The 26,595-nt window shown below is 43.0% G+C and overlaps 2 protein-coding genes across 2 annotated transcripts in view; one reads left to right on the top strand and one right to left on the bottom strand.

Annotated features, from left to right (window-relative positions):
- htra3b (HtrA serine peptidase 3b) overlaps window positions 1-11,711 on the top strand; it is a 35,642-nt gene extending 23,931 nt beyond the window's left edge. The window contains exons 2-10 of the mRNA XM_080023631.1: window positions 4,152-4,251; window positions 5,604-5,736; window positions 5,916-6,005; window positions 7,246-7,440; window positions 8,895-8,927; window positions 9,049-9,163; window positions 10,369-10,423; window positions 10,555-10,650; window positions 10,823-11,711. Coding sequence (XP_079879757.1) covers window positions 4,152-4,251; window positions 5,604-5,736; window positions 5,916-6,005; window positions 7,246-7,440; window positions 8,895-8,927; window positions 9,049-9,163; window positions 10,369-10,423; window positions 10,555-10,650; window positions 10,823-10,991 — 986 coding nt within the window. The 3' untranslated portion in view covers window positions 10,992-11,711. The remainder of the gene's footprint in view (window positions 1-4,151; window positions 4,252-5,603; window positions 5,737-5,915; window positions 6,006-7,245; window positions 7,441-8,894; window positions 8,928-9,048; window positions 9,164-10,368; window positions 10,424-10,554; window positions 10,651-10,822) is intronic.
- A 14,479-nt stretch (window positions 11,712-26,190) lies between these two features.
- The window catches only part of LOC307247058 (peroxisomal acyl-coenzyme A oxidase 3-like), a 52,115-nt gene continuing 51,710 nt past the window's right edge, over window positions 26,191-26,595 (bottom strand). Inside the window, exon 18 of the mRNA XM_080023125.1 lies at window positions 26,191-26,525. Within this exon, the coding sequence (XP_079879251.1) occupies window positions 26,406-26,525 (120 nt within the window). The 3' untranslated portion in view covers window positions 26,191-26,405. The remainder of the gene's footprint in view (window positions 26,526-26,595) is intronic.

The following is a 26,595-nucleotide window of genomic DNA, read 5'->3' as shown; positions in this document are numbered from 1 at the left end:
TTCCAGGAGGAGGGGGAAGACGCTGCTGACCCCCTCCTACCACCCTGCATGGACTTTTGGTTAAATTTTTTTTTTTCTGTTTTGTGTTTGGGACATGGTAGCCATCCCTTGAGCTCTCCAGCGTTCTACTGCTTGATTCCCCGCTACCGACTCTGCCTCGCCCGGACCACGTATCCTGCCTGCCCCCCCGCCTGTCTTCTGTCTGCACTCCCAGTTATCGAACCTGCCTGTCCCCGACGACGTATCCTGCCTGCCCCCTGCCTGTCTTCCGTCCGCTCTACAAATAAAAGACATTACCAAATATCACTGCCTGTCATTGTGCTGCATTTGGGTCCTAACCACACCCGTTACAGAAATGTTGGTGTTATATTAATTTTAATCATATTTATACGGCCTGTCATTGATATGGGTCATCCATCGATGCAATGTCCAATGCCCATAGTTTGTTGGGGCGTTCATTTTGACACCAAAGTAGGTGAATCTTCCTTTGCATTAATAAATGTGTTTTTTTAATGACTGGTTTCATTCTTTCTTCTTTGTTCAAAAATAGTATTGATGTTTTTGAGTTAATGTTATAACCTATTCTATTGAAGACCTGCCAAGCATCCAGTGATAATACTGCTGTATCTTTAGCGTCAAAATTTTAATGAATTATGTTAAGAACTCTTCTAATATTATGGAATCCTTGGCATTTTTGCACAAAACCAGTCTGATCGTCAAAAACTAGATGTAGGATATAAGGATCAAATGTCCTTGCCAGGGCTTTACAAAGTGTTTTTGTGTCAGATTCAATTAGACTTACTGGTCTAAATGAACCTTCTGTGGAAGTTTTGCCAGGTTTCAAGATCAACATTGCAAGCCTTAAAGAGGGTGGGAGAGTTCCATTTTGATAGGATTTGTCGTACATATTTAAGAGTTTCTTTAAGTCTTTTGTAAATTTTAATTGGTAGGCCGTCAGGCCCGAGCATTTTACCACTATTAATATTTTGCATGGCCTTATAGCTCTTCAATTGTTATACCACTATCTTACTCCTTTTTTTGCAACTTCTGTCAGTGTCTGGGATTTAAACTGATCACAAAATGTGTCAGATTCTTCTGATGATGGGGGGCATGATGATCTATATAGTTCTAACAGACACCACTTGGTGCGACTTAGACACATCATCAGTGATGTGACCTGGGATCATCGGGTGTTTTTGGTCTTTCAACATCACCCTCCCCCAGGCGACCCAGCTGGGGTGATCAGGTCCTGGCTTGTGTCTAAGTAGCATGTGTCCACGGATCACCCCGCTTGATCCACAGCCATCTCGACGACTTTTCTGCGTCTGTGATGTTTCTGATGGCTCTTTTGTTGTGCAGTCCCTTCACTCCCAGCATCTTCAGTGCTCTGATGAGTAACTGGGAGACACCTCTGCACCAAAACCTCGATGGGTTTGCACTGGGTCCGCCATCCCCTGGTTCGGCACTCGCCTGCCAGCTCCTCATACTTGGCCCTCTTCTTTTCAAAGGCCTCTTCCATCCGGTCTTCCCAGGGGACAGTCAACTCCAGCAGGACCACTTGCCCTGTGGTTTCTGACATCAGTACCATGTCTGGCCTGAGCGTGGTCGCTGCAATGTTTTCCGGGAACTTGAGCTGTCTCCCAAGGTCAACCTTCAGGGTCCAGTCCCGTGCTGTTGTCAGCAGACCTCCTGCTTGGCTTGGGCGCTACTGCGCCTTCTCCCCAGCTTTAACAAAGGCGATGGACTGCTCAGCTGGTTGCTGCTGCCTGCTGCATGAGATGGCTGTGCTGATGACCTCTGCGATTACCCTCAACACCTGGTCATGGCGCCATTGATAGCGCCCCTCTCCCAGGGCTCTTGGGCAGCACCTCAAGATGTGCTCCAGAGATCCTCCTCTCTGGCAGAACGGACACAGTGGAGTATCTGCCAAGCCCCAACGGAAGAGGTTGGACGGGCAGGGGAGGACATCGTAGACCGACTGGACAAGGAACTTTATGCGGTGTGGCTCAGACTTCCAGAGGTCTGACCACAAGATCTTCCGGTCCGCTGCCTACTCCCATCGGGTTCACAGCCCCTGCTGTTGCATCCCCACTGTCCTATAATGTTCATAGAATTCTCTAAAATGGTTATTAATTTCCAATGGGTCTACTGTTAGGCTTCCCAAAGAGGTTGTTATACCTCTTCGGTTATTGCTCTATCAGACTATTTTTTTAAATTCTCCGTGCCAAAGGTTTCCCAGCTGTTTCTCCTTGGTCGTAATAAGATTGCTTCAGGCACATTAAACGTTTTGCAGCTTTATAAGGAGACAACTTATTGTATTTGGCTCTCAAAAGTAGCAGATCTCTTTGTTTTGTTGGATCGTCCCTTTCATTTAGCTGTATCACTAAAGATTTCATTTGTTTTTCCAAAGTTTACATCTCTTTTTTTTGTTGTTTGACGCTTGTATCAGTGATGATTTCTCCTGTAATGTATGCTTTGAAGGCCTTCCAAAATAACTATGTATTTTAGTTTGTCTGGGTTCTGTAGCCATCTCACCTAAAATCGCCAGTCGGGGGGACTGTGAATACGTTTCCGCGATATGAATACTTAATGAAATAGCAGCATGGTCACTTATTACATGGTCACACTATTACTTATTACTGACAAGAAAATAATCAATATGAGAACGGGACTTTCATGTACTTAAGTGACAAGACTATTCTATTTTGTTCTCCCCATACTTCAACCAAATGTATATCCACAATGTATTGTTTTCGTAATTTTCTAGTTTGTGCCTTATAGGTATCAAAGCCTGTAGAGCGGTCCATTGCCAGCTTTAAAGTGCTATAATAGTCTCCTCAAATTATGTAAAAGCTTCAGAGAGGGAACACAGTAAAGAAGACAAACAAATTAGGATTGTCCTCATTTGGGCAATATATAGACTAGATTTAATGTGAGAGAGAGGATATTACCTTGAGTAATATACCTTTCAGCTGGGTCTTGGATTGTTTTCACAGTTTGAAATGGTATCGTCCTATGAAAAATAATAAGTACACCTCTAGCATATTTGTTGTATGTGTTGTATGGTGCATATATTACTTAACCAGGCCATCTATTCTGAACCAACTTAATATCTAAAAACTGTCATGGGTTTCTTGAAGAGATTTTTTTTTTATTAATTAAGCAGTTTGATCCTGTTTATAACCTGTTTCAATTTGGTTAACTTTTAGTCCCCTAACATTCCAGCTTATGACTTTTCTATTAAAGATATTTTGAGTGTTTGTTTGCTCCATATATAGTATTATTAGTACATATAAATTATACAAGGGAAAGTAGTAAGAGGTATTACTGCTAGGCTGAGTGCATGACATATGTAAAGAAAAACAAATATACATACAAAACATTTGAACACTTTAAATACCCCTCCCTTACTCAGAACTGTGGGGCCTGTGGTGATCCACTATATGGAGGAGCAGCTAAACTATGAGAACCTAACTCCACAGGCAACTAGTGGCGCCCATCAACTTTATTATATCTTAGGACATAATAAACTCAACCCACATAGCAAACAAATAAACTCAAAGTAGCCACTGAATTGTGGACCAATATTGCCTATTATAAATGGTCATTCAGGTCCACGGAGTCGCGTCTCAATGCAATTAAAGTTTCAACAACAAAAAAGGTATAAATAATAAAAATAAGCAAAATAATGAAATGGCATAAACAACCTCTCTAATGCAGCATATTTTCAAGACTAAAAGAGGCTAAAATGGTAGTACAGGAAAATAAAAGGAAGATTAGAAAAAGAAAACTCTTCTGGGACTTAGTGTAGGCTTATACCTGTTCAGCAGTCAGTGTCAGCTGTTTCTCATCGCTGCCTTCATCAGACTCCTCTGACATGTCTACGATGGAAATCTTCTGCCCTCTTTTGGGGATGGAAGTGGATAATTGTGTGCTTAATTCTGAGCTCAGAGGAGGGGCCTATATCTGTCTGTCTGTCTGTCTGTCTGTCTGTCTGTCTGTCTGTCTGTCTGTCTGTCTGTCCCTCATAAAAAAAAAAAAAAAAAAAAACTTCCTGACACATCAATCAGTTTCTTTATGTTTTGAAAGGGGGCAAAGATTAAGAAAAGTAATAGCCTAGACTCAATGTGTCTTTCTTCTTGCCTGTATAGGTCTATCACACCCTACAAGTCCCCGCTACAAGTTCAACTTCATCGCTGATGTGGTGGAGAAGATAGCGCCTGCTGTGGTTCACATTGAGCTTTTCCTCAGGTTGTGTGTGTGTGTGTGTGTGTGTGTGTGGTCTCAATGACAAAGTTTTGATACCTTTGATCCTTGACTTTAATACTAGTTCCTAAATTGAATCTAATTGAATTGAAGGCCGTACTTTAACTCAATGTTCTTGAACCAGGGGTCCGCTGTGGTACTGCAGGGGGTCAGCCAATTATTTTTATGTCAAAATTATTTTTGTGAAACATTACTACATTTATTTTAGACAGAAAATAATATTGCGTAAACTCCCAACAATTAACACTAGAACAGCAAATTCTTTTTTTCCAGTAATCAGCTGAAAGCGAGCCAATTCGCAGCTTCTGACATTATAGTGTGTTCAAAAACCTCTGATCTTTGAGTAATGTTCAAAAACCTCTGAATTTTCAGTTATGTAAAAAAAATATCTAGGGGGGTCCTTGCTATGTTTCTCTACCCACCAAGTGGTCCTTGATCTGAAAAAGGTTGACGACACGCCTGCTTTAACTAACTAAGCCTTTGAATTAAAACATTTTTTCTGCCCTAAAAGAACACGACACATTTACTCGACTGTACCTGAACCTTTAGTTACTACCCAGAAGTCAAAATTTGACATTAAAGGGCACCAAACACCACCAAATTAGTTTGATTCTCGATAGCATCGAAGCTATGCATTCAGTACAAGGAAACCTACATTTTCTTTTCCCAGAAACTACAGAACCATTCAGAATTAAGTCCCATCAAAAGAAATAATGTTTCTTTTCATTTACATTTACATTTAGTCATTTATCAGACGCTTTTATCCAAAGCGACTTACAAGGGAGACATTCAAGCTACATTGCGACAGAGACATTAGTGTAACAATAAATACTGTCTATTTCGGCAGAAAATAGACAAAGGTTTCAGAATAAAATGAATGAAATGCAGTCAAATGGTGCAAATGTTTAAGCCTCAAAAAACATTAAATCTCCTTATAGTCATAGTTACACGTGGCTTTTTTTTTTAAAACATGTTTTGGGTAACAGTTATATTACATTTAATTTAAAACTACTCTAAAGTAAAAGTTCTTGTCATATCCCGTGCCGTGATATAACAAAGGCTCTAAGTGTTACTTCACCGTTTTAGCACAAAAATTGTGTCTTATTTGCAAGGATATGGAATGAATCGATGAGCAATCCTAAATCAGCAGCTTGATAGATCCAGTCCCTGACGCGGCAATGTAGTGAAGTAAAAAGTCAGAAGTCTCTGAAACCGCATATATTTGAGCAAGGACGGATACTTGATTACTCACAATTGCCCTTCTGAGATACCTTAGGAAAACAGATGCTGATTTTACCTCTGACCTCCCCCATCCCCCTCCTATTTCTTCCACACAGGCAACCCCTGTTTGGACGTAACGTCCCCCTGTCAAGCGGATCAGGGTTTGTCATGTCGGAGACGGGTTTAATCGTGACCAATGCTCACGTCGTCTCGAGCACGTCGCTCGTGTCGGGTCAGCAGCAGCTCAAGGTACAAGTCCACCTTTTTAACACTTTCATTACGTTCATCTAAATGTCATTCTCGCATTTGATGAGACGTTGTCTACTGTGTTTCAAGTAGTGACGTTTTTATTGGAATGGTGTTTTTATTCCAGTTGTTTCCTTTAATGGCTCTGTTTATCCCTTCCCTGCACCGATTCCTCACCGAAGGTCCAGATGAGCAATGGCGATGTTTACGAGGCGAGCATCAAAGACATTGACAAGAAGTCTGACATTGCCACCATCAAGATCAACCCACAGGTGAGTTTGGGTTGCAATATATTGATAGTTTTTTTAGTTTTTTTCTCTGTTCTTTTTTATCACACCTCCTCCACGAGCATCCTGTAGCAGAGGTTTTGTCTACCGACTACTCTAAGGCGTGGTTCACACGGAATCGGAAAACACACCCGACAGTCAGATCCTCCCCCCGGTAGCGGTTCGATGAACTGTGTCTAGGTTTTTTCGTCAAGCCGGCTTTCCTGTGGGTATGCTGTGTCTGTATACAGTATTGGTAATCAGGAGGTAGACTGATGCCTTTCGGCAGGCCTGGCCATAGGCATATGCAAGCTATGCAGCTGCCTGGTGGCATACAATATTGAAAAATTATTTCAAATTCAAATAATCAACTTTCTTTTTCAATTGATGTACGTCTTCCCCTCCTTTTTTCAAACTGCACACAACGGATTGAAATCTGCGTGACAAGGCCTTTAAATAAGTAAGTATTAATTTGGGTAAAAAAATACTAGACTGACTGTTCTGTCCCTACTGACTGTAAAACACAGTCAGTAGGGACAGAACCAGCTTCTCTGCTGAAGGGTGTTTCTGTTTGCAACAAAATAACTTCTAGAAGGGCAATAAGCTTTTTTTTTTTTTTTTTTTTTTTTTCTTCTTCAAAAGAAGAGTTTCTACTTCGGGGTTCGGCTGTCTGGGCTTGAGTGTTTACAGTACGAGTCACGCTGAGGGCTACGTTAATAGGGCGTGGCGTTGAAAGGCGACCGTGATTCAAAGAGGCCAGAAATGGTCCCCAGACCAGGTGCAGGAGTCACACACAAGCTGAACGAGTTAGGAGGACGACGAGGGGAAAGTTCCAGATCTAGAATGTCGGTGATGTCATGCAAGTTGTCGTCCAAATCCCTGGGAGGATAGGCGGGGTAGGATGAGGATGGATTCGGGCGAAAAAGAAAAAAAAAAAATCCCATCTTAAAGAGACTGATTGCATCAAACTGCCAATCAAACCGTCGGTATTATGAGATTTCATTTTGACTCATCACCCTCATTCTCTTCCATCTTCTTGTCCCTTCTCTAAAGATTGAAATTATCTCATAATCTCATATCTCACCCAGACTCCATTCAAAAAGTCCAGTCCAGATTTTCTGTTTTCTACTGTTGCCCATGAACAGCTACTTATTTAACTTTTAAAAAATGCCTAAAATGACTCATATTTAGATTTTGTAAATAAGTCTATCCATCTAAAGAATCTGTCATTTATTTTCCTGTTCAGAAGAAGCTGCCTCTGTTGTTGCTGGGCCACAGCGCTGACCTGCGGCCTGGAGAGTTTGTTGTGGCCATCGGCAGCCCGTTCGCCCTGCAGAACACCGTCACCACCGGGATTGTGAGCACCGCCCAGAGAGATGGCAAGGAGCTGGGCATCCGAGACTCAGACATGGACTACATCCAGACGGACGCCATTATCAATGTGAGAGTACAGCCATTTGTCTCTCTCTCTCTCTCTCTCTCTCTCTCTCTGTTACTTGATATACACCCGATGCCTCGTAAACACTAAAGGACTTGAGCTAATCATGAGGAGATCTCTCGTTTTAAAAGTCATTAAGGGTGCCCCTGGTTGGCTCCCTTGCTGTTACAACATAACAACAACATACGGGATATGACAAAAACAATTCCAATTTAAAATTTCTTTTTTAAACTTCAATATTTGTTGTGGCTGCATCAAAATGTAACCCCAAAATGTCAAAGAATGGCTCTTCCGGTACTAAAGCCTACTTCACACTGGACACAATAAGTGACAGGAACAAACGGGTAGTCCATTAATTCCTATGGAGAGTCGGATTCCACATGCGAAAAAGCTGTGATGCACGGTGGTGCTGAATTTCCATGTCCCAACGAGGCTCCAGGGTGTGGTCTCCTGCAACAAGTCTCGGTCCGACTGTACTACCGGAGTAGTATTGGAGTGACATTACTTAGCTATGTTTTTTTATTGGAACTGGGCTTACAACTGGGCAAATAAGTCACATATTTCAAAGTAATAATAGCAAGATAACGTTAACGTTGGATGTTGCCGTATTCACTATGAATACATTTATTTTTATGTAAGTGAATTTAAAATGATTTGCCCACTTTGCAAAAACTATATAAAGGGAGTTTTGACCTCTCATTCATGGAACATGGTACAGTAGATGTCCAGCTGTAAAAAAACAAACAAAAAAACTACTCTTTGCTCAGCTGGGCTATTTTGGAAAGAAAACGAGTTCTCCCATTTTCCCTGACATTTTGGGATGCAAAACTCAAACGCTGTTCATCCAACGGCCACTAGGTGGAGGATCCAATTGCCGCATGCGATTACAGACTAGGTGCGAGGAAGGCTTCAAGGTAGCAGAGCCCTGTTTGAGGTGAATGACATGAACTAGTGCAGCCTGTTAAAATTATGCCTGTTCGGAATGGGACCTAAGTGGACCTTAGAGGCAGTGCATGCCCGTTCAAGATACTCGAAGTACAGACAGACAGACAGACAGACAGACAAAGATTCCTTCTTTTATGAGTGTGGACGTAAGTGACCACTGCTGCACAGAGCTTCCCTTGTTGTTTATTAATGTTTTAGGCAGGGCTCTTCCTATAGGCGACATAGGTGCAATGGGTGTGGCAAAACCGTGTTTTTATATTTATCGAAAATAAAAACACAATTTCGTAGGTTATTTTGCTCCTAATGGAACATAACAAGCACCGTGCGTAATGGGGAAACTTTCTCCATCACTCTCTTTATGGTGCATCTTTGCTAGGACCGGTGTTTGGTGCATTGGTATTTACACACATGTATCCTAATGGTAAAAGAAAGTGATGAAAAAACTTGTCATTAAAAAAACAACGTATATTAATTACTAACTTGTTCCTTTTTCTTTGTTTCACGGTTAACAGTACGGAAACTCAGGAGGGCCTCTCGTCAATTTGGTAAAGCATTTCTTTGGTCATTTAATGGGATGCTAATGTTGTGTGTAAGTTGTTGATTCTCAGCGTTGGGACTCGTGAGACTCAGACACGGCTGATGGCGTTCCTCTGTGCGTGTCCTCAGGACGGTGAGGTGATCGGGATCAACACCCTGAAGGTGGCGGCCGGCATCTCTTTCGCCATCCCCTCCGACAGGATCACTCGCTTTCTGAACGAGTCCATCGACAAGCACAGCAAAGGTAGAAACGGTATCACTAAACCACCAGATAAGTGTAGAACCAACACCAACAAAGTGTATTAAAATCAAACAATATTATTGAACGTGATGTTTTTGTCTTTCTGAACTACAGAACAGTCATTTTTCCTCTTTTTCTCACAATAGACGGTATTCCTAATGAATTAACCTGCGCATTCACACATTTACAACTGATGCAAGAAAATCTGGGGAAAAAAATGAATGACCTGTGTGATCGTATTCCGAAGTTATTGCGAGTCTAGCTATTATCATGGCTACACTTTCACTCTTATTGTCATTAACAATGAGAATGAAGGGGCGCAACACACAACACACAACATTTCAAACTAATTGCAAAATTGAAAACACCTAATCGCAAAACAAACTCCTTATTTTCGTAGCCCTAATAAGTGGATTTGCAACAAATGTACTTACTAGTAGTAAAATTACTAGCAGTACTTATTGACTACTAATGCCAAATGGTTTGTCAAACCGACTATATTTGTTATCAATTTGTTGTCGCAGCTGACGCTCAATTTTCATTTTATCCGCCAGCTGAGCAGGTGCAGGGGGCAGCTTTATACTCATTACATTTAAAAAAAGGTTAAAAAGACAAAAAAAAACTAAACAGACACAGTGTTGTGGAAGAGGCTCCATCTGGACTCTGCAGGTGTTCCGGGCTCTGCAAGCAGCACGTGCCGCACACAGCGACCCGGGACTGGGCGCCAGGTCTCACCGGGGGCAGCACTGAGGTTCACGTAAAACAACCGCTTAATTAGGCGTCTGTTTTTTTTGTTTTTCCATTATTTGGGGCCGCTTTCTAAAATCTCACCACAAATGTGAAAGATCGAAGGAGCGACATTAACAACAGTAACATTTAAAACATTTTATGAATATTGGATGTATTGGAACTGCATGAAACAACTAGCCTAGCAGCTTTAGGGTTGCCAGTTGAGATGCTGTAGGTACGTTTTGTTGAAGGTAATGTACTGGTGCCAGGTATTGCAGTTTGTGTCTGGCGACACCTAACTTGCTTTAAGCAGTGCTTGACAGCTGAGTTGGTCACTCCCCCTCACATTACACTAAAACACATTGGTATCAAACCTCTGTGAATTCGGGATGGACAAAGATGGACCAAAAGTGAATTTGCCAGAAAAACAGAAGTATGCCTTTAAACAGCAAACAGATGAATGCCATCTCTTTTCACAGATATACGGGCCAAGAAGCGTTTCATTGGAATAAGGATGCTTACCATCACGCCCACGTAAGGATGAAGCAAACCCCTTCCCTGCACGCATAATAACATGTAGTGCTACTGCAGTAGATAGAAGGCAAAGATTGGGGCTAAAGAAAATGTCTCAAATGCTTGTGTGCTGTTATCGTCGTATGTGCCAGGCTGGTGGAGGAACTGAAACAAAACAACCCGGATTTCCCCGATATCGCCACCGGAATTTATGTCCATGAAGTTGTGCCGCACTCCCCTGCCCAGAAGTAGGGGTTTCCTCAGTGATACACTGCCGAGCCGATATAATTTTAAGGAACAAATTGTGATATTTGTTGTCCGTTTCTGTCATACCATAATAACCTCGGCATTAACGCTATATGTCAAAACGGATCGATCACATGGTACTTTTGCCGTGACATGATTAAATGTTCTATCCAGAGGTGGCATCCGGGACGGCGACATCATTGTGAAGCTCAACGGCCGCCCCCTCGTGAACACATCCGATCTCCAGGGGGCGCTGCTGGAGGAGACTGCCTTGCTCCTGGAAGTGCGCAGGGGCAACGATGACCTGCTCTTCAACATCCAGCCTGACGTCATCATGCAGTAGACAGGGCCTTCACATGGCTGTGCAGAACATCATCTCCACAACACTCGACGTGGGACGACAGGCAGCTGAGCCAGTCGACACACCCCGTAACCAGACGCACGGGACTCGTAGTTCAACTTTGATTTGAGTTTTTTCGGATCCTAGCTAAATGTAGGTTCTCCGTAGCGGGAACCAGCGGTGGACAGACAACGTGCACATCGCTTCGCTTTCCTTTTTTTGCTAACGTTAGCTATTGACATAAGCAGTTTTGCGAAACCTTGTTTTCGATGACGAGTTCTGAAGCGCTGAGATGACTGTGTCATGATCCTTCCCCTGCCGGGTTCCTGTTTGTCTCCCTCTAGGTCTCTCTGTCCCTCTCTGGCTCCCCCTGTCTGTGTTTTATGTCACCTCAGTTCCCAGTCACTGCACACCTGTCCCCAGTCTGTTATCATACCACCTGTCTCCACTTCCCTCGTCACACAGTTTGTACTTAACCTGGTGCTCTTCACTCTGTTGGTTTGTGCTTGTTGCGGCCTGGACTCGTGACTCCTGATTCCCTGCTGGCTCCTCTGCTCCCGCTCCCTGAGTCCGGCTTCCCCGCCTGGTCGCGAGTCTCCTGTCTTCCCTGTCACAGTCCTGATCCCGTGTCTATTGCCTGTTCCCTTGGACCCTGATGCCCTGCCCATAAGTTTTCCCTTGTTTTGGCCTCTGCCTGTTCCTCAATAAACCCCTGTCATATTCCCCCACCGTGTCTGCAATTGGGTTCTCATCCTGACCATCCCACCCCTGACAGACTGATTGTTTATCCTTCCATACATTTCCAACGTTGACATTGGGGCATTGTGAGACCCCCCACCGCCATGTGTTTTTCTTCTGCCTTTCTACATAACGGAGTGAAATAACTTCAAGATTCACGCCAAAGAACAACTAAACAGCTGCTCTAAAAATGTGCTGAAGAATAGTACTCAAAGAAAATGTGCTGTGAGCTTGTTAGCTACTTGCTAAACAACCCCATGAGCGGCTATGATGAAGTTAAACATCCTTTTCCCACTGTAAAGCAGCCTGCAGCGCAGATCCGGGTTTGGGGGTATGACAGTCTTGCATATGAGATGCTTGATACTTGTTTTGACGCTCGTGTTGTATTCCATGTCAGTTTTTTATATGCCAATTTAAACACCTAGTTAATGTTCAAATGTGTGTTTCCTCTTTCATATTCAGCATAGTCGGCCTCTGCTGCTGGAGGTTCATTATCATTTCATAACCAAATGTGGAGGGGACGGGGGGAGGAAATCTAGTTATTAAAATTTCTGGTCAATAATGAATTCAGCAAAATGATGTACAATGAAATGTTAGGTCATCTAACTTAATCTTTCCACGGCTGTAATCTTGTTTAATTTATGTATAAGGCCGGACTTGTGTTTTTAGTGAGACTTATATAGCAAAATCAATTCTAATTTTTTATAATAAGGCACTCATCTTTTAAAAGACCCTTCATCCGAGGTTCCCTGACTGCTCCTTTTTATATATATATATATATCTCAACTTGTTTTGATAAGTGTCTTTTAAAAAAAAAAAGTTTGCTTGTTTTGGAAGTCCCTGGCCCCTCTGACATCATTTTGGCTGCTCTTCCTCGCTGTTAAAACAGCAAACCTGTGATTTATAGGAAATCTTTGCCGTAAGCTTTAAAAAATGTGTGCGGCACACAGTGCCACAAAAGCTCACTTGTGCTTTGGAAACAGTACTGAACTCAATTTTTTTTATTTTTTGGTATGTTGCTTTAGGAATGCGGTAAAATAAAAAACATGTGTCGACGCCTAAGAATCAGTATTTTCCATTGTTATCAATTCGGGGTCCTGGTGTCGTTAGTCGTACAAATAATTTGAGTTGTCACGTGGCAGACTATTTATTTTTTATCCAAAGACTAATACTGACCCATATATTCTGTCTAGACGAGAGTGAAGAGTTGGCTTGCGTCCATCGTGCATGGGTACTGAGCAAGTATTGCCCTAAGGGGCGTGACACGAATGTGTGTGTGTGTGTGTGTGTGTGTGTGTGTGTGTGTGTGTGTGTGTGTGTGTTTTTAAAAAAAATAGTTGACATGCTTTTTTTTCAGTCCGGAAGTGATTATTAAAAAGTGCTAATTGCGAACGCTAGTGTAGTGAATACTGACAGACTGTGGCAATGACACTGAGAACGGGGATGAGATGTGTGCAGTATTTAGTGTATATAAAGGGTGATGAGATGCTTGACGCTGAGACGCCACGGTATTCTACGCAGCACACAATACAGACTGGTCAGAGAGCTGGTTCTAAGTCCAAATAGTCAAACAGGTAAGTCGTAAAGTGAGGAGTACCTGTAATTACATTTCAATCAAACTAGTGAATGTCCTTTGGTGTAACTTTGAACGTTCATATAAAAACATTTTCATCTATGAATCATATGCATTATTTTTACAGAGGTCTATTTATATAAATTCAACTCCAGAGGTTTATGACAATAACAACAAAAAAGGACTGATTTGTTATTGTCCCTAAATCCTTTATCCTATGTTGTGACAGTATTGTTATTTAAAAACAGGCAACAGTGTTATTTGAACATCCTTTTTGAATGAATGGACCCAATTTCACCAGGATGTACAGAAGGCATTTCAGAGGTGCATGCTGTGAAGAGTGTGGAAGTCTGCATACTCCTGGGTGCTCACACTGGCGAGGACAACCTCCAGCTGGCAGCGGAGGAAGTCCAGCTCCTCCAAGTCCGCGAGGCGCTGAGCACCCTGCCATTCCCTGTTCAGGAGCCACTGGTGGGAGTTTAAAAAACTTTTTACTGAAGTAAAAAAAACATAATAAAAAATGCTTACTGGCTAAATGGATCAATTATACAGAATATTGCATCGGGTGCTGGAGGAATGACGCTCCCGGTCAGCTGATGAGCCAGTGTGCCGATTCCCTCTGCATGACAGACAAACAATAAGATAGCTGCCTGCCCTGGATCAGACCAATCAGCGCCATGTGGGAGCTGATTCGGCCGACTCGGGGCAGCGGTGCAGTCGCGGGGAAGGAAGCCATGCTGCCGTCTGCAGCCGCGGCTTTACTACGCCCCTTGGTCCACCATATACACCCACTGCCCACCTTAGGCCGGGTAGCTGTCCAGCTGACAACCGAGTTGGCGAAGGCAGTTCTAAGAGGTAGTATTATTTCATTCTCCACTCACAAGAAAAAGGACAAGAATGCCAAAATTAACTCGAACAATGACTAAAGGAGTTGCACTCCCAACAAGCCCACTCATCCACTGAGCAAATCCGACTCTAATATATCAAACATTCATTAATTCCTTGATTATATTGACCTCCCTAAATTTTTTGACAGAGCAGGCTACCACGTTACATCAACCACTTACTCGAGAAGAACTCAGAAAAGCTCTCTTCTCTATGCCCAGCAATAAATCACCTGGATCAGATGGCTACCCAGTGGAATTCTATAAACACTTCTGGCCACTTATATTCCCCTTTTCATCAGATGGTTACAGAGATTAAGTCAACCTCCACCATGCCTCTGCACATGAGTTATTGCAGCAGTTCTTGATGATTTAAGAATTAAAGAGTTGCATTGCAGGTTGAGAACTTGAACTCCACTTGCAGACTAACTCTGTCCTTGATGCAATGGCATACAAATATTCTTTTTTTGTATGCCCAGCATGGTGACAGCACAGGCAAAAAAAAACAACAAGAAAAAAACAGTAATATCGTAGGCATACAAACAGGAAACTCAATCAATTTGTATGCAGATGATGTCTTGTTGTTCTTACAGAACCCAATATCATCCCCACTGGAAGTGTTCAATCTTATATCTAAATTCTCAGCTAACTCAGACTATCAATTGGACTAAAACCACGGTCTTACCACTCAGTTGGGGGGCCTGCAATGCTGCAACTCAGAAACTTCCCTTAACCATCACATCGGGCATATTAGATACCTTGGTATTGATGTCACCACCATCTGTCAGATTTGTTTACGCTCAACTTGACTCCATTGATCTAATCCATTGAAGAAAACCTCATTCAATGGAACAAGCTACCCATTTCATTATTTGGTAGGATAGCAGCAGTGAAAATGAATATACTTCCAATAATAAACTATATATTTTCAATGAAGCCAGTGCAACCAACAGTACATTGGTTTAATACTCAATAGACAATACGTTTTATTGGGAATACATGAAACTGAGAATTAAAATAGCAACACTACAGAAACACAGACTGTGGAGGCCTAGCAGCCCCAAACTTAAGATACTATCTAGCAAACCATCTTCAATTTAAAATTAAATGGTTACAGCAAGAGCAACAATTGGGCCGTGGATGGCGAGACATTAAACAAACAGAATGTCAGGAGTTATCATCTGATCCCCCATTCCTTACTGAATCAATAAGGAAACATAATTGCTTTTAAAACCCATTCATTGCAACAACTGTCAGCGTGGTGGAGATTCCTCAAACTCAGTGGTCACACTCTATCGCCGAACCAATTCACGCTAATCTGGCACAACCCAGATTTTCTGGTTAAAAACAGACCAATAATCTTTAGGTATTGGAACAGACAAGGAATTACTCATCTGTAACTCATTTTTGAAAACAAGTCACTTATATCATTCCCAACCCTATCCCAAAGGTATAATCAACTACAGCAGTCTTTAAAAGTTCAAATCAAATTGATGAACATCCTACAACCACCTCCAATGATTGAAATCCCTATGCCAGAATATACAAACTTTTATTAAAATCAGATGGCACTTTATCTGTACCTGGAATGGGAAAGAGACTTTGCTGTTCCCACTGATATCAACCTGTGGAAGCTTATTTGCACAGGTTGCAACACCCTTTCCATGACCCGCAACTCCAAAATGCAACTCATCCAATATAAGATTCTGCACGGAGCTCGTATCACAGAACACAAAATGTTCAAAATGGGTTTGGTAGATAAAGACAGTTGTTCTCACTGTTCCCTTTATACCAGCGATGACTACTATCATTCCTTCTGGCTCTGCCCACCTATCCTAGCATTCTGGACCAACACAACAAAAAGCTATTAACTCTTCAATGTTCTGCACTCCAGTCTCCCCGACAATGTTTCCTCAGTTCACCCATCACTGTAACACCACCAACCCATTTGAATCGCCCTAACAATTACAAAGAAAATAATCTTACTCAATTGGAATCGTTGAAACGGTTACATTTATTAATAGAATACATCTCAATGGAAAAACTGGTGGTGGTGGCCCGTTGTGCAGGAGCTGGTTAGGCATTCTGTCGGGGCCTGAACCTGGCTGGGTGTGCTCGGTGCGGGGCTCACCGGCCTCCTTCGGTAGGGGGGCGGACTCCTGTCGTCACACCTGACTGCCAGGGTACCTGTCCTCTGTGTTCTCGGTGCACCAGGCGCTCGTTGCTGGGGGGCCAGGCTGTGGATGGTGGGGCCGTCTGCCGCCCTCTGTTCTGTGGTCCACATGCGGGGTCTGACCTGGCCTGATGGGGGTGTGGAGCTGCCCGGCATGGCAGAGGCACATGGTGGGCCGCTCTGCACCTGTGGCTGATCGCTGTACGGGGGGTGAGCGTGCTAGGGTGCGGCTGGGTCCGGGGTCAGGTCCGCGCGGTCGCTCTCCAGTATGCTGCGCCCCTGTGTTGATCTGGTCGCGCTTCGCCTATCTCTCCCAGTGCCAAAACTCATACTCGGTACATACACCACACAATAGGCCTAGGGCTTGCAGGATGGGTGGGGTGCAAGCTATGTGAGTGGGGATGCGGTGGGCAGTTGCCATCTTGCCTGTCACGCTCCTGCCCCAGCTGCTTCTCGTCCGTTCCGAAATTTTAATCCCACTCATATTAGCTTAGAACACATACACTCGCACACTAATCCTACTCCGAACAATACTCCACCAGACCAGGGTCTGCAGGGCAGGAGGGGTGCGAGTGATTCGGGTTGGACTTCCCTGAAGGACTCGCAATTTTAACTGCAATTGCCATCAGCACACATTGAGCACGGGAGTTTTCCTGGGTGGCGGGTCGCTGGCGAGTGGGTGTGGGGCAGTGGTTGGCCAGGGGGCAGCCGGGTGGGACCCCCGCAGGCTGGGCGGGAGTCCCGGTGGCTTGCGCCTGGTGGCTGCCTTCCGGGGTCCCTGGGGGGGGCTGTTTGCTGTTGTGGGTTGGGGTGTTGGGGGCGGCTGTCGGCCGTTGCTCCCACTGCGCGGCTTCTCTGCGGCGGGTGCCCCACTGCTACGTGGATGGGCACTGGACTCGGATCTCACAGCCGGATGGGGCGTCTGGTCCGCTGTGGTGGGGCGGGCCTCGCCCTTGCATGGGGTGTGGGTAGCAATGGGGGTCATACAAGAGGTACTGACGTTCCTGAGCCCGGAGCACATTCTCCCATGTTAACGGCCGAAGCAGTGCGTGTAATTTTTCTCTCAGTTCCATAACATACTGTATTTCCTTCCTACTGGTGCTAGGATCTTCCCCCCCAGTTTTCTTTAATTGGGTCTAGCACCCCCCGGGGTCTCCTGCCAAAGAGAAGTTCAAAGGGAGAAATCGCGAGGAGGCCTGGGTAACCTCCCGCACTGCAAACAGGGGGGTCCAAACACTTGTCCCAATTACGGCTATCGTTGTGAACAAACTTTCGAATCATGTTTTTCAGCGTTTTATTAATGCGTTCCAACAGACCGTCGGTCAGGGGATGGTAAACGCTGGTCTGAATTGAGCGCACTTCCAGTAACAAGTTTCCGAAGAGTATGTGACATAAAGGTAGTGCCCTGGTCGGTCAGGATTTCCTTCGGAATCCCAACACGGGAGATGATCTGAAACAGAGCCTGCACCACACTTTTGGTCATAATACTGCACAGGGGCACTGCTTCAGGGTAACAGGTTGCATAATCCACTAGGATTAACACAAAACAATACCTGTGGGCACTACGGTCTAAAGGCCCAATGAGGTCCTTACCAAGTCATTCGAACGGGACCTCGACTAGGGGGACGTACCTCAACAGCTCCATTATTCCATTTATGCACATCTGCCCAAATGCCCAGCCAACAGTAGCAGGCAACAATCCGCTGTTGTGTTTTTGACCAAGGTGACTGGCCATCGGGTGGAATACCGGCTGGAAGAGCATTTCCCGGCTGCTCTTCGGAACCAACAACTGGGTTATCTCCTCTCCTGTCTGAGTGTGACGGCTCACTAAAATATAACCTGTCCCTAATCACAAAAAATACGGGATAGTGAGCACGGCGTCTGGGAGCATCAATCCGCCATTGACTTTAACTAATCCCTCACAGGCCCCGTGTAGGGTGTCGTATCGCGACTGCTCCAGCGAAAAATCATCGATAGGGAAGGTCAAGGGCCGCGTCACCACATGCCATGCAACACTCCCATCTCCCCGCCGACCGCAAATGTACTCTCCTAGCCTCTCTCATCAACGCTTCAAATCCTCGCCAATCCGTGCCCAAAATCAGAGAGTGGGACAGCATGGGAAGGGCAAAGAGTGTTCAGGAGTCTCTGCCCACAGGTATGGGTTTAGGGAGGGAGACGAGAGTCTTACATGCCGTGGGTTGGAGACATGGCGAGATTTTTTGTTAAACAAACTGAACAAAAAGGCATTCCACTCTGGCTCCAGGTCGGCTAAGGATCCCTTGCACCGATCGCCTCTGCAAGACAGACAAACATTAAGAATTCTCTCTGCCCCGGATCGGACCAATCAGTGTCAAGGGGGCGCTGATTCGGCCAACTCAGGGCAGCTGTGCGACTGTGGGGAAGGAAGCCATGCTGCCGTTTGCAGGCACGGCTTTACCACGCCCCTTGGTCCACCACAAAGAGGGTACGTTTTTATCCCCGAATTATCTGAATTTTTCACTTTTCTAGCATCTACCTTTGTGTCATCCTTTGGGGTGACACTCAAAATGTTGCTCTTAAAAAAGGTTATCTTAAAACATTATATTACATAAAACCATGTAAACACTCCCAGAGGAGCCCTGAGGAAATGCTTAGTCATTACAGCAAGGCCTTAAAATGTATGAAGTCAAAAATGAATAATATAACCCTAATTAAGAATCACCATTTATATGGAAATATATTTCATTTTTAAATGTTCTCATTTATTCAAAAAACTTAATCACCAATATTGATAACTGAGTGAAAAAAATCCCACATATATTTCTCCCTTTGCCATGCAACCTTATGTTTTTCCTGAAAAAAGAAAATAACCGAAAAACGACAAAAAAACATTTTATGCCCACAACCCATATACATTTACAATTTTAGTGTCTTTAGAATGTTTGCCAGCTTGGAGGAAGCTCCTTGTGAAATCTAGGCCCTGTCCACATGTATACAGATATTTTCGAAAAGTTTCTGTGCTTTGGCCTCCCGTCCACATGAACACTACATTTTAGGTCACTGAAAATGAGGCTTTGGTTCTTAAAATTCAGTTTTGCGTGTATTCGTAGGGACAGTAAAAACAGAGCTTCTCGAAAACCCTGACGTCATGACCTCAACTTTTACATTTGCCTTGCATCAGGAACCTACGAGCGATGGCCGATGACCATCGTGTTGTCAGGTGTGAAAGTCTCTCCAACTTTTGGAAACGCGCCCACACGGTGTTGTATAGGAATATTATGAAAGAACCTCAATACGCAGGCTCCTTAGATTGTCATGTTTTGTTTGATGTAAAGTTTTATGAGATATTATGGCCCCCTACTGGCCTGGAATACTTATCTGAGCGTGTTTTACATCATTTTTCCGTTCTCCTGTGGACAAAGATTTTTTTTATTTGAAATGGGGAGTGGGGGGCTTAGTCATTCATCCTTTAACACTTGTATTTTGTGAAATTTCTCATATCACAGACATCATTTTGATTAGGGTGTTGCCACAGCCCCACACAGGTCAGTCGAACACGTGTCTATGTAGGTGTGTGTTTGTTGTGTTTATGCAGCCATTTCACACGGCGATACGCTGATATCCCGTTCCCCTCGAAGGGAGTTACGACCGTCTCAGCCAAGCACAACGTGTGTGTGTGTGTGTGTGTGTGTGTGTGTGTGTATGTGTGTATGTGTGTGTGTGTGTGTGTGTGTGTGTATGTGTGTATGTGTGTATGTGTGTGTGTGTGTGTGTGTGTGTGTGTGTGTGTGTGTGTGTGTGGCAAGAGCAAAGTCCAAGACATTCCCTAGATTTTCTGGCCTGTTCATTTATCTTTGTAACATAACTGCTATTTATAGACAGGATGTTTTGCAGACACAGCTGTCCAATCTGGTTGAGGCCAAAGGGTTTGTTGTGTCTCAAATCTCACAAATGTCCTTTTGACCTCCAGTGGTTTTGTTTTAATGAACCTTTCCCAACCCAGTCACCTTGTGTTTTTCTCGAGGGGCTTGCGGGGCAAATACAAGGGATTTATCTACAAAGGAAGGATTAACCCATGTATGTTCCTGTCAGAACAAACATCGGGTTTAGATTTAACAGTAATAGAGGCCTCGAGGTGTCACTGCAAAAGGAAGGTTTCCTCTGTGCTCGCAGTTTGTATTCATATGGAAAAATTACACACACTGTCTGGAACCATCGGGAAGAGCGCTGTATCATTGAATCGGAATTTTTGAAGCCTTTTTGGTTCCAGCTATTAAAACTTTGCAACGAATCACATCGGCATTTCACAATGGAGTGTGACTTGTACTCCATTCATCCTCTCTGGGTTGTATTTCATACATCTGCCAGAATACGGGCTGAACGCTAGATTTTAAATCGAAGGCACAGTTTTCTATGCTTGTCATTGACTCGGTTTTGGTCTGATAAAACTCAAAATTTAGGCTTTCAAAATAGCATTGGTGCTGGGGGAAAAAAGGGGAAAATGTTATTTCTTAAAACAAAGATAATATTTTATAGCCTCATAAAATAATTTATAATTAAAATAAAATTTAAAAAGCCCACAAAACATGATGAGCAAATTCACAAAGAATGGATTGCGGCCGCTAAAGCACCATAAATTGCGGATCTGTTGCACCCGCTATCTGTTTGACTTGTGTGTGTCAGGGGTATCAATGGCTCCGTGGAGCCACTCTTTTGTTTAGTTCAATGAGGAAAAGGAGTAAAGTAAATACATCTAAAATAGTAAAACATTTATTTTTTTTATTTGGAGAGTAAATGCATAATGGAGAGTCCCCATTAAGTATTTACAATGCCACTGCTTTACACTTGCCTGTTTTACAAATGTGGGAGCTGGTAGGGCTATAGCGCTGGCAAGCCGCCCCTTAGTGGCTATTGGGGTTTGAAAATAGTGCATAGCCTACATCAAGGCTTTGGGAATCTTTGAATGGCTGTAGTGAAAACAGGAAAATTATTTCAAAGTTACCGGATTGGCTCACGGCGAGATGTAACCAGAAGGTTATTGAAAAAGAAGAGAGTAGCCAATTCCCCTCCTTCAGCCAATTTATCAAATTACTGACAAGAGAAGCAAAAATTGCCTGCAACCCTGTCTCATCATTGTAGTCACTTAGACAAGGTGAGGCTGAAAACAAAAATGCCCGTGGCATCAAAGCTTAGGAGCAAAGACACTGATGCACATGGAGAGAGAGATCTTAGAGTAGTGTGGCGCATCACATTGCACTCATTCAAATTCAGAGTTCAAGTAAAACCCAATCCGCTAACAAGAAGAGGTGTGCTTACCGTACCCTCTATGTATGATCCCCTGGGGTTCATGGCACCCCCATTGTCCTTTTGGGGGAAACAAATACTCCAGCAAATGTGTATTGAGAAGATGGGCTGGGATGAGGAACTTCCAGTAAACCTAAGACCTCAGTGGGAGTCCTGGATCAGAGACCTAGCCAATCTGGCTGAAATGCAAATCAAAAGATGATTCTTACCTTCACATTTCTGCAGCGTCAAAAGGTATGAGCTTCATCATTTTGCAGAATGTCAGTGCCTCCTGATACAGTGAATGTACTTACGTGCGAGCCATTAACGAGTCTGAAGAAGTCCATTGCTGTCTGGTAATGGGAAAGTCAAGTCAAGTCAAGTTTCAACAACCAATGTCACAACTATATCGGGACTGGAACTCTGCTGCAGTCGTTGCAGTTCGAACCAGCGGCATGCTCTGAGGGAAATAGAAATCCAAGATCTGCAAGAGTTCTTTTGGACGGATTCCACAGTCATTCTCGGCTACATTAACAATAACACCTGAAGGTTTCAAGTGTTCGTAACCAACCGTATAGAGAGAATCAAGTCAAGTAAAAAGCCTGAACAATGGGCTTATGTTGCCTCCGAGGACAATCCGGCAGATCATGCCTTTTAGAGTTTCTTTGGCAAAAGGAACTATCTGACAGAGAATGCTAGGTGGGAGAAATCAAGCAAGTTTATCCTGAACTCCTCAAGGCTCTTGTGTGTAACGCTAAGGAAAAGGAGGACAGATTGGATTCCCTACATAAATTCTCTGATTGGTCAAGGGGAGTAAAATCAGCTGCCAGTTTGAAATAACAAGTCAAAGTTCAGTGCATAACTTGCACAGTAAGCTGCAAGTAAAGTCCATTCTTGGACAAAGAAGGTATCAAGCCCCCCAAATGTGAAGCATCCAGGAATAATCCCAAAGAACAGCCACATATCAGTTTTATTTATCAAGCACCTTCACGAAAGACTATCACGAGGACATGGAATGACTATGAAGGAACTGTGAGCTAATGGATGGTGGATCCTGGGATGCAGCGGTGCAGTCTTGTTACGCACATCCTGGTGGGCAGCTCTCGCGTGAGTAAGAAAGCAGTAAGCACAGACACTGTATATGCGGCAATGAAAGGTTTATGCTGGTCACAATGGACTTCCATAAGATGTGAATGTTTATAAGGAAGAATCGGAGACTATTCCTTTGTTTGTAGCTGGCAGCCAACAAGGTCACTTGTGTTGTTTGTCTATATTTTACTTTGGTAAATGTTATTCCCCATGCTTTGCATGCTATTGTTTTATGTCGTAAACGTCTTTATTTAGTGTAGTAATTTTATGGTTTTCACGGTGGATTTGGAGAGAAGCCTTCAATTAAACCAGTAGCAAGAAAACCACTTGTGTCTGTGCTCCGAGGGGATTATAAGCATCTCATTAATCATCTGTAAAATAGTTATCATCAATAATGCAGAAGGTTTTCCAAACTTTTGCACAGGGCCTTTTTCCTTAATTATTTAGAAACCAAAAAATGTAATAAAGGAAGAAGAAGAAAGGTGTCATATTTGACTTTATATGATTTACTGTAGAGGTCAGGTCAGTTTCCGTTCACTTTGATGTTCATTGTAACATGCATTTCGACCTTGGGTGCCCAAACTTAAGCCCCTTTCCCACATGAAATATGCAACATTGCTGGATGAAAAATATCCGGCAAACGCAGTCGGTAGTCATTCCCACGCTGGCCTCCTTAATGGAAAAGTTAAAGGAAAAGTCTGTTCCCACATAGATGACTGTTACGGATACATTACGCTAGTGTGGGAGGTGCCTAATATCACACAAGATTAGGGAACAGAATCAGTTATGTTTTTAGACCAGCACTTCGCTCCCTGTCTCTCCGCCCCTCCCAGACGGTGGCAAGTGTAGCGCTTGTGCCCAATGTCCCCGCACTGCACCCCTAACTCTTAAAGACACATCTAAGAAGAAGAAAAATAATAAAATTGAAGAATATAAAGACCTGTCTCTGTAGAGACTGGTCGTGTTTCAGTTTCTCGTCTCTGCAGCCGAGCGCCACGTTTCTGATCAGATTGCCATTTTTTCCAATGTTCTTCCCGAAAACAAAAACCTTTAAAATATTTGTACAAATTGAATATTCGTAAAAACCCACTATTTGGGCTTTATTTGGCTTCAGCTTCACCCCTATTTTACGGAAATCTGATGTCTCATTCTCACACTTCCACTCACAGCCGTATCAGCATTTTCCCGCAAATTAAACTGGGTGTAGAGTTGGGAAATTCACGGAATGACTTTTAGAGAATATCGACACCGGCTCCTTTTCCCACATGACGTCTATACGGAACATTGCCAGTAGATTAATGGCTTTCAGTGCAAGTGGGAAAGGGGCTTTACATTCCACTATACAAATGATGGGAACCAACATTTGAATAAAGCCTGGGCTGAAAAATTGCAAAGCTATCCTTTAAAACGCGGTGTGCGTCGTGTGCGTGTTCACTCACAGATGTCGTCTGATAAACAGACATGGATTGTTTGGATTGGCATACAAGAACTCCACAGGAAAGTAGTCACTTCCACATTTTGACACTAGGAAGTTCAATCTCACACTTTTAAGACTTATAACATCTGGGGGCCGTAGCATTGTGAAACTGTTTTTTTTATTTTTTTTTTATTTGTAATGTAATGTTTAATGCTAACTTTTAGACCTTCAAATTTGAGTTTCCAGTTATGGAAAGGGAGATTTCACAAAAACACTTTTTCTAGGCTTAAATGTTTCCCCACTGCATTCAAGCACAGCCAGAAGCTGCAGCAGAGTTGTACGTTCCTCAATAGTAAAGTCTTAAGAGAGGATGTGTGTTCTGGGGGATTTGCTGGGTAAAAAAAGAAAGACCTCCCAAGATCCCAAGAGAAAGAAAGAAGGTTGAAGTTTCATTAGCAAGGTTTATCTTACTATCTCAGATGTGTTGTCAAGGGATTTTAGCAATGACATTGATGGTAACTACTCAAACTTGAGATGTACATTGAACAATACCTTTTTGGCCCATGAAATAGACTGATTCATATCGTCTGTATGTACAAAGGCTGTTGTTTGTGTGTGTGTGTAAAGGCTGTATGAAGATGGAGTGCTTCATATTAAGTCTAGTGGAATATATTTGTGTCACATCCAATGTACAGCATATGTCATTATATATCTTTGTGGAGCTAAAACAGCCAATCTAATGTTTTTGAGATTAACTTAGCTGGTGTGTAAGATTAGTTAGATGAAAACAGGTTTTTCCTCAAAGTCATCTATCTCACAGAAAAAAGTAGCTAATTCATGGGATTTCTTCAAGTGAAATGTTGAACAACAGAATATGAAATGAGAAATTTCAAGGCATCTTTCTTCATTTTGCGATCACAGTGTTTTGCGGAATCATTTGTAAAAATGCCCCTCTTTTTCAGCACGCAAAAGCAACACTAACTCAACCCCAACATCAAAGTTGATCAGCCAAACGGTATGACATGCCGAATTCCATAGAAGGACAAACTAGATGTCTAAGATACTAGAATGGGTTAAAACACAAAAATGAGGGGAAATAAGGATCACAAAAAGACTAGAAGAATGCAAAATTTATTGCATGATCACATGGAATTGTAGACACATTTAAAACAGGACAAATATTGTGAAATATCAATATCAAGTTAAAATGTAATATATCCCTTTGTTAGCAATTAAATGTTAACCCACCCAGAAGATTTGTACAGGAAGTCAAATTGAAGAATGTTAGGAATTTGGTATGTTGTTATAGCATCCAAAAGGAAATGCTAGCACCAGTTAGCTTGTGTGTCTAAAATATTCCTGATTGATCCTTGTTGATCTGAACCTCACTCATACAAAGTTACTGATAAACCACACCAGTTTATTTCCCCAGATTTTCCCCCAGCTACATTAGGCAGCTCATCACCCGGTTTCCACTGGCAAGAGAAAGCACCTTCTCATATTATGAATTATTGATATTTTCATTTAATCATTAAATATGTAATAATCTGGACTCAATCAACGGGTCAACCACAGCCAGCCAGTCCAAGTCATCGCACCATCAGCTTCATGGCTACAAACAGCCTCCAATTTATAAAGAAAAGGAGGGGAAAAGAGAGGAAAAACGGCTTTTATATAAATTGATTTTTTATAAATTGATTTTAAATTTCTACCAAAGAGCAATCTAATGGGAGATGGCATCGGTTGCCTCCATTACTGCCTCCATTACGGCGCAAACCTCGTGCACCAGTCAGCTCTAAATGGTGCACTACTCGGCTCCTCCTCTTTCTTTACCTCTGAGGAGCAGCCCCAAGTTCTGTATTTGGAGCCGTGGCTTATGTTGTGTAGAAGCTGCGCCTGTCTATTTAGAATGGTTGAGAACCATTAACATATGCATTTGGGTAAGAACAAATGTGTCACATGAGTCTGCGCACAAACTAAGAACATTTCTATGCACACTCTTGAATGAGGCCCACTGTGATTAAATAACCAAGTATATTCAACTCAACATACAACCATCGATTTGCATCAGACTTTGTGTTAACAAAATTTGTAGATGAAAAGACTGTCACAGCATTTGGCACGTGACAGGTAATCCCTGCACAAGCAACAGCGGGGAATTGAATAATTATGTTGATAACATTATAACATTGTGTTGCCTTGACAGAGAGGGACATTCTAGTTTGGTTCCCTGCTGTATGATGTGTTCGTAGACCAACATGGAGAGGTGCTTTTAGAATTCTTAGAGTTTGGCTTGGAGGGATCCAACCTCGGGTTTGTCCCAACAGAACTCCTTCCACCAGGACGGGCGTTCCAACACCTTGTTGCCTTGGAGAATTGTTGCCCAGATGTTACTATACAGCTACACAGGGCGGAAAGGAGGAGAAGACATGATTAGTTGGGTTGAGTTTAGGGAAGATTGCCCTCACAAT

The sequence above is a fragment of the Zeus faber genome, assembly GCF_960531495.2.
Source record: "Zeus faber genome assembly, chromosome: 22".
NCBI lineage: Eukaryota > Metazoa > Chordata > Actinopteri > Zeiformes > Zeidae > Zeus > Zeus faber.
This window is presented reverse-complemented; position numbering and strand designations above follow the sequence as displayed.